Source organism: Lipophrys pholis, assembly GCF_963383615.2.
Source record: "Lipophrys pholis genome assembly, chromosome: 10".
Lineage (NCBI taxonomy): Eukaryota > Metazoa > Chordata > Actinopteri > Blenniiformes > Blenniidae > Lipophrys > Lipophrys pholis.
In genome coordinates this window covers 21,833,513-21,848,892 of record NC_137640.1, presented here as the reverse complement: position 1 = coordinate 21,848,892, position 15,380 = coordinate 21,833,513, and the positions used below count along the sequence as shown (strand labels likewise).

Here is a 15,380-nt window from a genome sequence, read left to right as displayed (position 1 = left end):
TTGCTCCGTCACAATGAAGAACGACCTGAACAGCCAGTGACAACAACATATCACTTTTAATTTTCATTTCCGTGGCAGTATTTGTTTTGTTTTTTACTGAGCAGAGTCAAGAGGGGTCCACGGTTTGATGGTTGGAATCATGAAAAGTAAAACAATAAGAAATATATATATTGAACTAACTTTTGATTAGTTTTACGTCATAAAACAAAAATCCAGAAGTCATTTGGACAACAAAGTCTTCGGAAACATAGCTGAGGAGCTTTGAACCTGTGAAAATGTAAACGTCACTCAATGTGTGCCAGCTTCAGTGTTTAATCAGGGTTAAGATGAAGAGATCTTTGATTTGCATCAAAACATCAATCTGTTTACATTTTAACATCCTGAGCTGCCATATAGAAGAAGGACCGGGACAAATTCAGTAACGTTAGTTTCACTTTCATGGAATACCTCTTGTACTTGACCATAGAGATTACTTAATAAGTCGATTTAATGAGCTGAAGTTTCAGAGGAAATGAAACATTATGTTCACTGTATTTGTTCTTGAATCATTTAGTAATGCACAAGCCATTGCTTGCTATCACAAAATCAATTACGCATTTGCAATCATTGAATTTATTGTGAGCTTTTTTACTTTCTTCTCATCAAATATTATTTATATGGCAGTTTTCACTGCCCACATCAATATATAGAAAAAGTTGTAACAACAGCCAGGCACTGATGAATATGGAGGCCACTGTTCACATTAGTATATTAGGAGAAGTTAATCTCTGACAAATTCATTCCTCTAGACAACAAACATGAAATATTCCTGGCTGTTAGTAACATTATCCTGCATTCAGAGTACCTGTGAGGGATTGGCATCCATAAATCAATATCAGCTCACCATTAATAGAGCCGTCTACATGTTGTTAGTCTCGTCTGCTGTTTAGTAGCAGTGTATTATTATCATCCTGTAATAAATCTGTTCCCTTCAATGGATTAGCAAGATTTACGTCCCCAAGTAACTCACTCATCTGTAGCATCAAATAAAGTAAATCCACTGCCTCTCAAAAAAGGAACTAGCAAAAGTAATCAAGTACTCATTTTGGATCATTTGTGCCAGTCAGCTTGGAACTATGAGTTACTGTTTCTGTTTCCTCATAGCAGAGCTTTAAGCAACCTGCAAGCTTAATGAATAAAAGAGATGCTTGTTCCCTACTTTAATCAAATAAAAATATGTCTGGACCTGCAACACAGGTTTAATCTTTGAAAATAAAAGAACAGAGCGTACAAACTTGTCTATAGTATTACTATATTTACCATAACTGTACCTTATGCTAAATTAAGTAATTTAGGGACTGTTGACAACAAATTACAGTTTAACTGTTAAACTATTAGGCCATTGAGCACTTCAAGCTGTGCAAGTCATTTTTAGCAGTTTTACCTTTTATGTAGTTTTAGCTCTTCTAGCTGTTTAATTTATTATTTAACCAAAAAAACAAAACAATTTACAGACATTTTAGTTCTTTTAGCCAATTAGCCAGTTTCGGTAATTTTTAGGGTTTTGCACTCTCATTGCTGTGTAAAGGCACTTTAAGATTACGTATATTATACAATGTGAAACATCATCTGTGGTCCTTCAATGTAAAATTACTAATTGGAGCGATTCAAATCATGGTCAGCAAAAAACTTAGAGGCTTGAGGTTGAAGCTCTGTGAGGAAGGCTAATGCTCGCACATTTTGAAACCCCTAACAAACAACATGAACTAAAACAACTTTTGCAAGTTCTTTGGTTATGATTGAGGGACTTTGGTACTGGATTTGATGCAATCTGTAACCTCACCACTTGATGGCACTAAATTGTAGGCAGAAATTAACTCACAGTCTGTTACCAAGGCACAGCAACATGAGACAATTTGGGAATGAAACCTGCGACAAGAGAGAAAAGAGGCATCGGCATGCGTCGATCAGCAGGTGAACAAAAGGTTCACAAAAAAAAACAAAAAAAAACTGAGCATACATTCATCAGGCGGGCAGAAATATGCCTCTTTATGTCTCTTGTATGTCTCTTTCGTGCAAGTTCATCCTCTGATGCACATCTCATGAAATAACAAATAAAAACAAATAATTTAGCAACGTCAGATGTCTGTCTGATACAAAACAATGACTCAATCCACATTTCAAAACAGAAAACCTGGGGAGAAATCAAGTCACTTCCAGCAGGCGTCACCCATACAAACACAGAAAAACACAACACAAACATTTAACAACTGTTGTTATAGCCCACCAGGCTGCGTAGAGCTATCCAAAGTTTTTCTTGGTGCACATTTTAGATTTGGCTCACGAGTTCTGTGCCACATCAGATACATCTGAGCCGGAAGGAATCTGTGTACCAACAACATCTCCCTGTAATAGCAAGGATCGTATCCATCGAGTCTGCGGGAAGGAATGGGCAGTCCCGCTGTCTTTACTCCCATATGCGAAACAGGACTCAGCCCTGCTTTGGCGAGACACATGCCCATGTAAACATCATCGATTGGAAGAATGGGTATGGTCTTAGACATGTTGTATATGACCAAAGCTGTATAGCCAGACAGTAGGAAGCCCCCTCCTCCACAGTAAGGAGGGTATTTGTTTGACTCTTGAACCTGAACTGGGATAAAGTATTTACTCGATGGAGATCGAATGGGTCCCACATTCTGAATCAGATGCCCTATAAACAAATGCTTACTCCCATCATTGCCGTGCAGGCTTTGGAGGTACTCGATCATGTTGTCAGTGTTGGCAAAGACGTCATCGTCACCATTCAGATGGAAGCGGGCATTCGGACAGTTTCTTTCCATCCATTCCAAGAAGACGATCTGCTTCAGGGTCAGGTTGTAAAAGGTGTCACTGAAGTCCCACTGCAGGATGTCATTGTGCTCTCGTTGCTCCAACTGCAGCAGTTTGTTCAGTCTTTGCTGCTCAAAACCAGCCCCGGACACTCCTGTGATGAAGACCCTTCGAATCCACACACCGCTGTGTATCCTCTCCTGAGCCCAAGTTTTACGCAGCACCTCGCGGCGTTCATAATTCCCAGGGGAGCTTTTAATGACCAGCAGGAGAAAGACTTCTCCAGATCTGTCTGCTCCCCCACATTTGTTGGGAAGGTCCAGCAGCAAGGGGAAATGGCGACAGTGTTTATAGAAGAGAAAATGTTGCGTAGCCTCAGGAAGGGCGCTGAAGCCTGTGACGTTGGCAGCGGACGTGTTTCGTTGACACGCTGACCAGGAGTATACAAACGAGTTTTGTTTGGTGGATTGCCCGATTTGGTGGTTGTGGTCGTCATCACCTCTCAAATGTGTGTGTAGACTTATGGTTTTGTGATCAATGAAGTCTTTACAGAGATGTAGGACGAGCAAACACAGAGCTCCCGCCATCAATAACGTTCTGGTCCTGATGAATCTCATCTTTGAAACTCTGTGGTAACAAGACAAGTACAAACAGATATCACATCAATAAATCATTTTAGTATGGCATTAAAGGTGATAATACCACTTAGTCATTTTTGTTGACAGAAACTCAGTATTTTCTTCGGTACTTGTAGTCAGACAACAAGAATTTGACAGAATGAAATGTGGGCTGTTCAAATATCTCATTGAAATGTACAAAACGTCTCAGTTCAAAGTGAAGAAGCAGTGAAATTAACATTTTGTATCCGTAAATATCAGGAGGTGTGTGAAGGAAAATACACAACAGCCGGGCACCTCCCTCTCCTGGTGGTGACCAGGCTTCTCACACACAGCTGAGGGACGGCGTCCCATTCTTTAACACGCATTTGTCAGCTAGTGTGGTTGTGGTGGTCACTCTGGAACGGATGGCATGTGAAAAGCGGTAGCCTGGTTTTATTTTAAGCAAAAGAGACAGCGCCCCACACCACAATGAAGCCTCCGACAAAAAGTTCAGATACAAATTGGCGTAGGAATCAGCAAGCTCTACGATCGAAGTGCCACCAGAGGCAGAATCTGGGCTTATCGCACTTCTTTGGTTAGCAATCATTTCTACATATACATCAATTCTTTGTCATTAACACTGAATATGACATAACTTCTGACTTATGCTATTTATTTTGTTTTCCTCTTAGTACATTTATGTTGATGGGTCGCTTGTTTGTGGGTGGAGAAGCTAGTTGTAGAGGACAGGGCGCGCTGGTGGAGTGATTTTGTTGCTTGCAGAAGAAGCTGTGGGAGCGTCACATGTACAAGACATGAAATGGGATTTATTGTGGACAAGCGATACATCAGTGCCTCGTGCCGGAAAGCAGCCTCAACGTAGGTTCTTGTATTAACGGTGGGAATGATTAAACGGCCGGTGCCGGAGGACCTGAGGGTTCACGATGGTTCATAAGATAAAAGTAAATCTGTAAAATAAGAAGGCGCAGGACCATTGAGACCTTTCAAAAACCAGTAAAAGAACCTTAAAATCCAATAAGACACAGGGAGCCAATGCAACGCAAAACCGGCGTAATGTGATCCTACTTTCTGGTAAGCAGGGCATTATAGTCGTCAATCCGAGACAAAGGCATCAGTATTTCCATGTTGGCCCTAAGAGAGAAATAGGCGGACTCTGAGTATTCCTAAGATTAAAAAAAAACCTGTTTTCAACCACATACTTTATGTTTCGAAAATGACGCCCAAGTTTTTTTACTTGAGCAGGTGATTTTAAAGACAGTGTTTGTAATCTCGACAAATGTTTCTTTCTCATGGCCTTGTTGGACCGGTAACTGAAAGCAAAAATCGTCCCTAAAATCCTTCAAAATCTTTACTAGTGCTGCATCTGTACTGTGGTTCATTCTAAACCAGATTCAAGTCTCTCACAAACGTTTTTGTTTAAATAAAACTATTGAAAATGCATTTTCTATTTATTTGCGCCTGAATAATATTTCATAAATAATTTTTATTTTTTTTTTAAACTTGGCTCACTTTAAGAGAGGAAAGCGAAGTAGGGATTTTCATGAAGAGCAGAATCAATTTGATATACTTTAGATTGTATTCAAGGCGTCTGTCGGGGTAGATGACACCACCGTGAACACCGTTTCTCCTTTTTGGTATGTTTTCTTTATTTGTGTGTATGGTATGTATGTCTGATAGCAGTTACAAGGTCAATTGGGATTTTTGATCTTATCAATCCTATGCCTCTGATGTGCTGTTTGCTGTCTTATCTCTCTATTAACAAGCCCTTTTTCATAACCGGGTGAGGCTTACGGTTTCAAATTCTGCCTGTTTCAGCAGGAAATTTCTTTCTGGTAAAATGTTTTTTTTCTCTCTCCCATCAAATCATGTCTCATTTGGGATTTTTTTTCTTCCTTTTTCTTAGAAGTGCCAAGAATACTGTTTTGTAATTAGAAAAGTTTTATAGACATGAAAACTCAAAGTACTCAATAGTTCAGTCTTTTACACACTGTCAGAAATAATTCCAAGTCCTGTCTTCTGTCCTAAAAAAACAAAGAAATCAGAATCTACATTTCGCATACTTTAAGACTTATTGGCATGGCAAAAGCAAACGAAGTCTTGGCTACACATCAGTGTCAAACAAAAAGCCTCACTATACACCTGACATATGAGATCGCTTCTGACGTTCCATTAATTTGCAAACACGGAAAAACTGCCGCTTCTTGTTTTTTTGTTTCTGCTGTCTGAAGAGGCAGATGCTTGTCAAGTCACTATGAGCAGTTTGTCAGTGCAGCGCCCAGCTCTATGATTCTACAAGTGGAACAACTGAAATCCTGAGATGGTTCTATAATAAGCACATTTGGGGGCCAACCTGACTCAAAAATTAGAAGTTGAAGTAGACAGAAGCAGACTAAGCTTCAGAGCAGAACAGACATGAGGCGGCTCTGCACCTGCCTGCGAAGCAGCAGTAATGTCAGATGGACTTTTCAAGGCTTTTCGGGGTCAAACGCTGTCAGTTCTCCTCTAAACGGCTGGACTATGTCACATAGACAACAACAGACATTAAGTCACAAGTAGTGTTTTTATTGAAGCATGCAGTAGAGGGAAGTGTCATGAGCTCATGCATGCCTCATCCTGGTAAGTGAAACTCAGGAAACTGTGCTCTGAAACGAAACACAACTCTCTCACATTCTGATCAACTGTGGTGGGCTGATATGATGCTGTTTTTATAAGGCTCCCCAGATGTCTTCATTAAAAAATGCACTGTTAGCCAATATGTCACATAGTGTAGCCATAAATCCTCAGGCTTTTCCATCAAAGTCCAATATCTTGGCAGTTTTCAAAAATTTGCATTTCCATTGGTGAGTCATATTGCAGCTTCCTGGATTTGATTACACTCAGAAATGAATCCTGAGAAAGCTCAAGGTCATAAACGAGATCAAGATGATTCAATGTGTTAATTAGGTCATTTAGCAGTCAGTTCTATTAGGAGATGTTAACTAAGCTGAACTTTTAAAAAAACATCTTATTGTCAGTGATGGTTTCCTTGATTCGCAATCGAAACTTTCTCCAGCTGCGCAAATGAGACGTTTATGTCCAGTTAGACAAGTTACAGGTTCACACAAGCCTCAGTGTTTTGAATTATTTCATTGATGATTGTCTTGAACATCCACAGTAATAAACTGTATATATTTATGCGTCACCATATTTGTTACTTTTACCCGTAAATAAAACAAACAAACCAAACTTGTATTGTCAGTTATACTGTTGATGTGGATATTATCACTGCTAAGTCTCCAAACATATCGATTTGAGATTTAATTGCGTGATCCCGAGACAAAACGTGTAATTTATCCTCCAGTGGTATAAAGAGTTCTGGTTGAATGGTCTTCTCATGTTCCCCGTTATTTCGCGGAAACTCGCTGTGAGTGTAGTTGGAGACACATCAGCCGGGCAGACGCGTTAAACTGAAGTTCTGGGCGTAAAAAAAAAAAAAAAAATCTACGATTTCTGTTCTTACCTGCTCGTCTCCGGTGCTTTTCACGGTAAATAAATAAGAATAAGCGCGAAGTGCGGCTGCCTCCTCATCGGCCGGCTGCTGCTGCTGCTGCTGCTGCTTCTGCTGCTGCTGCTGCTGTCCGCGGGGCGGTGCCTGTTTCTTCCAGAGACGCTTCTCCTTCTGCTTTTAAAGTATTTGCATTATTGATATGAGATTAGCGCAGATACTGGACAACCATCCAGACTACACACACACGGAACCATGCTGGCTTCCTGCGGATATAGAGACCTGGGAGGCCTTCTGTGAGAGGAGGTCAACATCTATCTATCTATCTATCTATCTATCTATCTATCTATCTATCTATCTATCTATCTATCTATCTATCTATCTATCTATCTATCTATCTGTCTGTCTGTCTGTCTGTCTGTCTGTCTATCTATCTATCTATCTATCTATCTATCTATCTATCTATCTATCTATCTATCTATCTATTTGTTTGTTTGTCTTCACAGGTTAACCTAGTTGGCCGTGCCCACCGCTTCTTCTTACAATTATACTCAAACGGCATTGCAGCACAGACATGTTGCTGTCTATAAACTGTAGGTCGATGTAATTGTAATCCGGAGAGTCATTTCTGATCATTTGCAAAATCTGAGCGGAAATCCCAAGGTTTTGGCAACACATGTTCAAAGTGTAGAGACTGAAGGGCATCAACCAGGGGAGTCTAACTCATTTCATTTTGGTCACAAGCAGCCACATTTAAACTGTGGTCGGCTGAATCAATAGAACAACAGCATGTAGACCAGTGCTTCCCTTTTTTTCTTTTTCTTTTGTCAATGCAAAGAAGTATAAAACCACGTTCTGTCAGTTATAAGGAAAAATAAGTACACTATTTTATATTTTGTCATTGTATTCGTGATGCCTCCTGGTGAAAAATACAATAAAATCTCACCCATATTTCATTTAATTTTTTTTATTTGACGGCACCAGACAGTACTTTTTTGGCAAAGTTCAGACTGTCACCCCAGCAACCCGGAAACGGATAAGCAGAAGAAAATGGATGGATGGATGGATGGATGGATGGATGGATGGATGGATGGATGGATGGATGGATGGATGGATGGATGGATGGATGGAATTTTTTTCTGATGCAGTGAGGTGTTACTTTAAAAACAATGTCACAAAAAAGGAGTGACACAATTAACAACTAAAGAATGAGAGGCTAAAGCACAGGGAATGACTGGGAACTGTCAGGGAAATGAATCAATAAACTCATTAACGATCGTTCAATATGGTGCCACGTGAGTGGTCGCTCTTCGCAACAATGAACTGAATTTCCTCATGTGGGATGAAAAAAGTGTTATCTTATCTTATCTCTGTGTTTGGTTATGACAAATCTGAACAACTATGAAGCTGAAGGAATGAAGACCCAGCCTACCTCCGCCAAACTGTTAGTGGTCAGCTTGTGTTGTGTGTCAATAAAAATGTAAAAATGTGACCTTTACTGCATTGCCTTCAGAAATTGTTATTCTCAATTTATGTCTTAACTATTCTCTACTATGATTTGGGTTTTTTTTTACAACCCCAAAGAATAGAGCAATATTTCAATATTTATCAATATTTTGAAGCATAAAGTCGGATAGTTTGTTGAGCAGTTTTAGAACTTTCATTCTTTGAGGAGCTAATGTCATGACTGTTTTTTTAAAGAGTACATTGTGCGCCTTTGTCGTGTCTTCCCAGCATTTAAAGATAAGGCAACACATAGACACTGATAGACCAAGGCAACAATCAAGATCAAGCTTTCAACACATGCCACAATTTCCCTATTTAGACTTTGTCATTTTTAGGTCTGCAAATTTTAGGTTATGAAATTTTTCTCATTCGTCAGCATTCTAACATTTAAATCTGAAAGTAATGCTTTGTGTCCTGGTTTCTGCCTGCGCATGGAGTGACAATAAAGACTCTTCAAACATCAACAGGTAGAAACGGCCACTAGTTTTAATGGAAGCAGTTAACATACTTCAGAATAAAACAGAAATTGATCATGATACAATGTAACAATTGCAGTAGTGACCGAAAACATGAATCTTATTACTTGAAGAAAAAAATTCTATCAATCTAGATTGTGCATTTATTGAAGCCACTTCAGACAGGTTTCTTTGATATGTCACAATCCAACACAAACTGAAATCCACACTCTAGTCGTTTACAGGCACTCATCGATAAAATTCCATCAACTCTATATTAAGAGGTGGTTGCAGCTGAGGATTCAGAGATAGAGCGTAGCAAACGCATTTAAAGGTCCATTAGTTTCCATCAGTGCTATTAAACTTTTAACTTGTGCTTCTCACAGATCTGCAAGATCAGATCAGCACACAGATCAGCGTAGTTGGGTCATGGAGGTCAGACACTGTCCACATCGGTAATCCACTTCTCCACTTCCTCTTCCTGTACATGCAGTGACTTGCATTGTTCTCCTTTTTTTTTCTTCTTTTAACAGTGTTCACTTGCCCTGATGTCCCTACCATACATGAGGACATGGTTTCAAGTAAATCAAGCAACAGAGTCCCACTTCAACCCCCCCCCCCCCCCCCCCCCCCCCCCCCCGCCTGCTGAGGATATGTTCAGTCTGGATTCTCACTGTGGTGTTCTGAGCTGTTGTCTTCTCCTGCAGGATGGAAACACATGTCCATTTTATGCCTGAGTCTTTTCCTCAGCTGGAAGCGGTGTTGGACTGAGATGGTGTTGTACTCCTGAGCCTTTAGTTTGCCATAGTAGTCAGAGAACTTGTTGAAGAGGAAGGAGATGGGCATGCCGTTGAGGATGATACCAAATGAGATGCAGCCGAAGGCCACAATGCGTCCAAGGATAGTTACAGGAACCACATCCCCGTATCCCACAGTGGAGATGCTGACCTAAGAGAGAGAAGTCAGTTCCTAAAATCAGTTTGCAGGAACTGAAGGGGAACATTCCTTCTTTTCATCCCTTTGTTACTGAAAGCCCTCTAAAACAATGAGGAGGATACACTTCCATCAGTGCAACCCATTTATAAATGACACGAAATGTGTCTAATTACTGTATACATGCTGTTTGCTCTCATTGTCTGTGAGCTTCTTCCTCGAGAGCAGCCGCAGGCCTCGTGAAATATTTGGACTACTGAGGTGGACGGGATGAATAAAATACAAATCAATATGACTATATATTCATAACTTGTCAAGAGCCTGTAATTACTTGCATGTTTTATCTTATAACAGTGATTCCATTTGTAATCTTTCTACACTCAGTTTTCTGTCGCTGTGACTTCAGTGCATAAATATGTAACTGGTAATGTTTTGTGGTGGCCTTTACCTTTGTTATTGTTGTCTTGCTTGTCACTATGGGGTTATTCATTTTAATCTCTGCAGCCCGCTAAGTAAAGATGGGGAAAGGGAGCCACTCGGATGAACCTCATTCACATAACAATTAAAAAAAAGGTTACCATTTTAAAGAATTATGGCAAAGCAACTATATTTCAAGCATCGGGTGTTTTAACTTAATTTTGATGGTGACATGTTGCCCAGAGACTACAGCATTTATGCAATATTATCTAACCTTTTCTGTGGACTTGCAGACCACGATGCGTTATCTAAATTCATTAAGCATGAAGAGCTTGTTGTGTGGCTTGAATTGGTAAACCATGTTTCTGTCTCTGAACAAAATCTGTTTGTGGAAGACAAACAAACATGTTTGACCTGATTGCAGACATGTGCACTTGAAGAAGGCTTCACCACAGGAATAATGAAAAGAAGTTGTGCATCAGTCACAAATGTCACTTCCTTTCCGTTCTGAAGATGTTCCTCTTAGGAAACCCACCAACACAGAAACGTTCTCAGACCTTTGGGTCAAACCACACCACGAACGCTCATCCTCTCTCTCTGAGAAACCGACAATGAGCAGACTGTCCTCATGTTGGAACATCTGCACCAGCTGGGACTTGCAACATTCCCACGGATGCTAAACCCACAGACGGGTTCACGGTAATCAGCGAGGACGTCTCAAAGGGATTTCACTGCATCTGTCTAGGAGCCTCCTACTGCATGGGGCAGCCTGTGTGCTTTATAAAGAAGAACTTTCAAAAGAGAGGACTTCATGACTGAGGTGTGACACTATGTCGATTCTGATGCAAAAAAAAAAAACAAAACGGAGGAGGTGACAGAGGCTTTCTGAGAAGCCAACATTTCTTTTTTTTGCACTCAGGACTTTTTAGTAAAAAGATCAAAGTGGGATATTGTGCAATACTTTCAGTAGTTATTGATCACTCACTATAAAACTGCTTCTTAGTTTGAGATGCTTACCAATGTAACATTCTCATTTTGCCATACAGCAGGTATAAGTTTACACATTTTATACAATCACTGCTTTCATGTAAAACAAAATTGTTTATGGTAAAGCTACTGGTTTGGATGTTGCGGAAAAATTACTAGTCAGACCTGTTAATGGAAGTTTTAAGGACCAACATTGCATTTCTGTAGGTAACTGATTTTTATGCAAAGTTTAATAGACCAAATTCATGATTTTAAGTTCTGCAAGTGGCATTTGGAGAGCTTTTTCATTGTTTGAATTGCTAGATGAAAAAAAAAGGCATTTTGATATGTTATTGTTAGACATTTCTGCAGATTGAAATAAAATAAGCGAAATCCATAACTTCCTGCTGTGAGCAATGGCAATGTGAAAGTCTTTATCTTTGGGTGATTTCTCTGAGCACTTTCATTGAAACATTAAAGGTCAGATTGTTTTGGGTTTTTGTATTGTTTTTTACAACTCCAAAAGGTTAATAATGCCTTTTAAATGGTGAGAGTTTGTGCTGATTTTGTCCAGACGTAGATGTTACATAGTACATGAAGTGGTACCCAGGCACACATAGAAAAACGACAGATAATGGCTGGACACATCTGGAGCACGACCACAGGTTATTCCATTACTGTTACTTACTGCAGCCCACCACCAGGCATACGGGATGCTGCTGATGGGAGATTCCTCGGTTTCCCTCTCTGCCGAATGCAGGAGAGCAGAGAAAGTGAAGATTCCCATGGCAATAAAGAGGAAAATGCAACAGGCCTGCTGATAGCACCGCCTCAGAGTAAATCCAAATGCCCTCATGCCAGTTGAATGGCGGGCGAGTTTCAAAATCCGAAAGATCCGCAGCAATTTGACAACTTTGAGGACGTGGCTGAGCTTGCTGACTCGAGCCATGGCCCTGAGGTCTTCCTGTGCGTTCAGATCCTCTGCATCAGCAATGACCTCGAAGATGATCTGTAGAAAATAAGGCATGACTGACACCATGTCCACGAGGTTCAGACCACTCTTCAAAAACATTGGAATGTTAGGAGTGGTTATAAGGCGGATGACGTACTCAAAGGTGAAGAACACAATGGTGATGATCTCCACCCATTCCATGTGCGTTTTGTCATTAATTCTGTAGATCTGGAGTTCTTCGACAGTGTTGAGAGACATTGCAACAATGGAGAAGAGCACAAAAAGGTTGGAGACCACAGTGAATGTCTTTGCCATGGTGGAGGAGTAAGTATTTTCGACAATGTTCCACAGAGTCCTCCGAATGTCCCCACACACCATGTCCTTGAAGTGCTCCTCGTTGTACTTTGTCTCGCTCTCAGCCATCAGCTCCTTATCTACCTTCAGATTGTCTTTCACCTCATCCACCTTTTCCTCAAACACCATCCAACAACACAGCTGGATGTCTTTCAGGCTCAGGCCCCAGTACTGAATTTCCTCCTCAAAGTTGATAGGGCACATTTCTTGTATGACCCACAGCACTCCACTTGTATAGAAATGGCAGACATGATGGAAAAAGGCAGGATCGCGGTCGAAGAAGAACTCATTCTTGCGCACAGAGTAGTCATCGCACAGTGTGAGAAGTTTCGTCCGGTCTGTGCAGAGGGCCAAGGACCCTATTCGGGTGTTTGGGTATTGAGCGGCACACTGTTTGGGGATTTGAAAGACTTTTCCCCCAACATTCAAGTTGACGTTCAGGTCCCATTTTGGTCTTTCCTCATGTTTGATGCCAGGAGTGTCCAGATTTTCCAGAGAGCTCCATGGTTTGACTGTTTTCTCCTGAGCAAATGGGAACACTTTGTTATCTTGCACACCCTTTGGGAGACAGTTGATAGTAGACCGGCGGGATTGCAAAGCTCTCTGCAGCTGAGTGCCCTGTGAACCAGCCATAGCAATCCTCAATGAAGGCAGATTGTGCAACTTCAGGAGTAAAAAAAAGAACAAAGAAAAAAGAAGAAAAAAAAAGGAAAATATCCTTGCTTTACATGACGTTATTGCTGAATCATCAGAAAGAAAAACTGCATGTGGTCCTGCAGGAACTGATATCCCAGTGACGAGCAGTGCTTCCTGTTTTGGAGGCTCAGCTGAGTCGAGAATAGAGGAAGTCAGGGGGAGAGAAGAGGAAAAGATTCCCCCCATCTGCCTGTTGCTGCAGAGACAACACATTTGCTTTGTCTGACCTGGAGAGCAAGGACAGGCTGGAGGGATTTTACCCTTTTAATCTCATTGGGACCTCTCCAAGTTTCCTTAAGACGACAGAGAGGCGGGATTAGGAGACAAAGTTGATTTAAGGATTTTGAAGTGGTGAAGCAAATGGTCAAATGAGGCCCTATGACAATTTCTCTGCCTTCAGTGGCTCCGTACGTAGGAGAACACATGACAAAGGGAAAGTATGTCAGGAAATGCAAGCAAATTATCAGTAGTTTATGAGGTAGTGCTCACTATTTATTTCTATTGATATCTTAAATGACATTAAACTTGACTATACACATATTTGCTAGTCTATTATTTCTGTTATACGCGATAAAGTCTTACTTAACAAAAACCATAATGTGAAGCTGCAGCAGACAGGCCACAGATGAGCTGTGCATGGAATAAAACCAAACCCTTGTGGTTTATATATCTGGATGAGGTTAAATATACTCCACACAGAAAGGCATCAACCCAGACGCAAGTTATGGTAATAGTCTGTAAATGTGTCACTGAATGCCAAAACTGCTAAGTTGGTAAATGTCCTTTTGTCCAATTTTCATCCATTTTCCAAGTGTGAAATAAAGACTTGACTGCGTTACTGTTCATGATTAAAATGTGGGATTCCAGTTCAATTAAATGTCATGAGCTGTTATTACACATCTGATCATAAGGTAGAACTTGTCAGGGACGGAGGGATTGGGCAGCTTTGATGGAAAAATAGAAACAGGCAAGTCTGCACAGAGGCGGCATTTCAGCAGATCAGGAAGTCAGTAGGTTGAGGGCTAGGATAGAGACCTGTCTGATGCTGGTGCAGTGACGTACTGATGTCAGTTTGTGGCTCAGAGACTGGAGTTTGATGCGCTGCTCTCAATCTGAGGCTGCACAGCCGAGACAGGCTTTCTCTCTTCAAGAAGCAAACATGAGAAAATTAAATGACAATTTGAAGTAATAGTGTCCTTATTTCAAACCACTCAAGGTGCTCGTGATATTGATGCTAAAAAAAGAATATAATCAAAATGACCAACATTATATTGATGATAAATGCAACCGTTTGAAACAACTTGATTTCGTAGTGAGGCTAGTGTGCGCCTGCATGTCTGCTTCTGGTCAAGCTGTTTTATCACGTAATTGAATGACACAGTGAGCGCATTATTAAATGCAACCTACCCAAAGATACATTTGAGGACAATATTGAAGGAATGTTAATATGTAAACCCATTTTTGTGTTTGGTTGCCTGACCTTTCACTCTGCTCCGTAGCTCACTGTATGAAAGTCAGCCTCAAGCAGTAAAGATGTTTTCACCACACCAAGGTGATCATATTAGTTCTCACAGTGGTTAATCTGCCACAGGCATGTCGTGATCCCGAAAAAATTTCACGAGAAAAGAGTCGGGATGTACAACATGAATATTGAGACACGAGTAGGAAAAACATAAAATACTTTATTTGATTTGACCGGAGCATTTAACCGTGTTATCAGACATTCGCTACCCAAAAATAAATATAATACACCTTCAAAATAAATACCAACCACATATCCAGAGGTTTCAACACACACTAACAAAAACTTTCATGTCGATCCAATAGATTGTCCTTTCACTGTGGCTGTCACAAAAAAACAACCCCTCCCCCCCCCCACAAAACAACAAACTTCAGAGTCTATCACAGTATCAATAATCACATTGAGTGTGCAAGCACAAATAAAACCAAACTCCCCATGTACATTTCACGCAAGAACTCCCAGAAAGTATTTATTCACGCACAAAACAGAGACACCAAATCCATAAGGGAAGCAATGGATTTCCTGCTGTGATCAATACACTGCAGACAATATTGCCACTGAACTAAAAAGGCTTTTTGTTCCTCTTATTTAAAGGAATAATTTTGAAAAAAAAGAATGTCAGTTCAAATCAATACATAAAGGCAGGAAGTGGCAAGAGTCGCAG

At 40.5% G+C, this 15,380-nt stretch overlaps 2 protein-coding genes across 2 annotated transcripts; both read right to left on the bottom strand.

Annotated features, from left to right (window-relative positions):
- Positions 1–299: 299 nt before the first annotated feature.
- Positions 300–7,033, bottom strand: LOC308115666 (N-acetyllactosaminide beta-1,3-N-acetylglucosaminyltransferase 3-like). The gene is made up of 2 exons (XM_080473295.1): positions 6,931–7,033; positions 300–3,438 (listed from the first exon to the last, which is right to left on the bottom strand). The coding sequence occupies exon 2, from the start codon at positions 3,426–3,428 to the stop codon at positions 2,256–2,258; it is 1,173 nt and encodes a 390-aa protein (XP_080329421.1). The 5' UTR covers positions 3,429–3,438; positions 6,931–7,033; the 3' UTR covers positions 300–2,255.
- Positions 7,034–8,883: 1,850 nt separating this feature from the next.
- LOC308115323 (potassium voltage-gated channel subfamily V member 2-like) lies at positions 8,884–13,412 on the bottom strand. Its single transcript, XM_080472769.1, has 2 exons — positions 11,881–13,412; positions 8,884–9,824 (listed from the first exon to the last, which is right to left on the bottom strand). The coding sequence occupies exons 1-2, from the start codon at positions 13,405–13,407 to the stop codon at positions 9,534–9,536; spliced, it is 1,818 nt and encodes a 605-aa protein (XP_080328895.1). The 5' UTR covers positions 13,408–13,412; the 3' UTR covers positions 8,884–9,533.
- Positions 13,413–15,380: the final 1,968 nt, after the last annotated feature.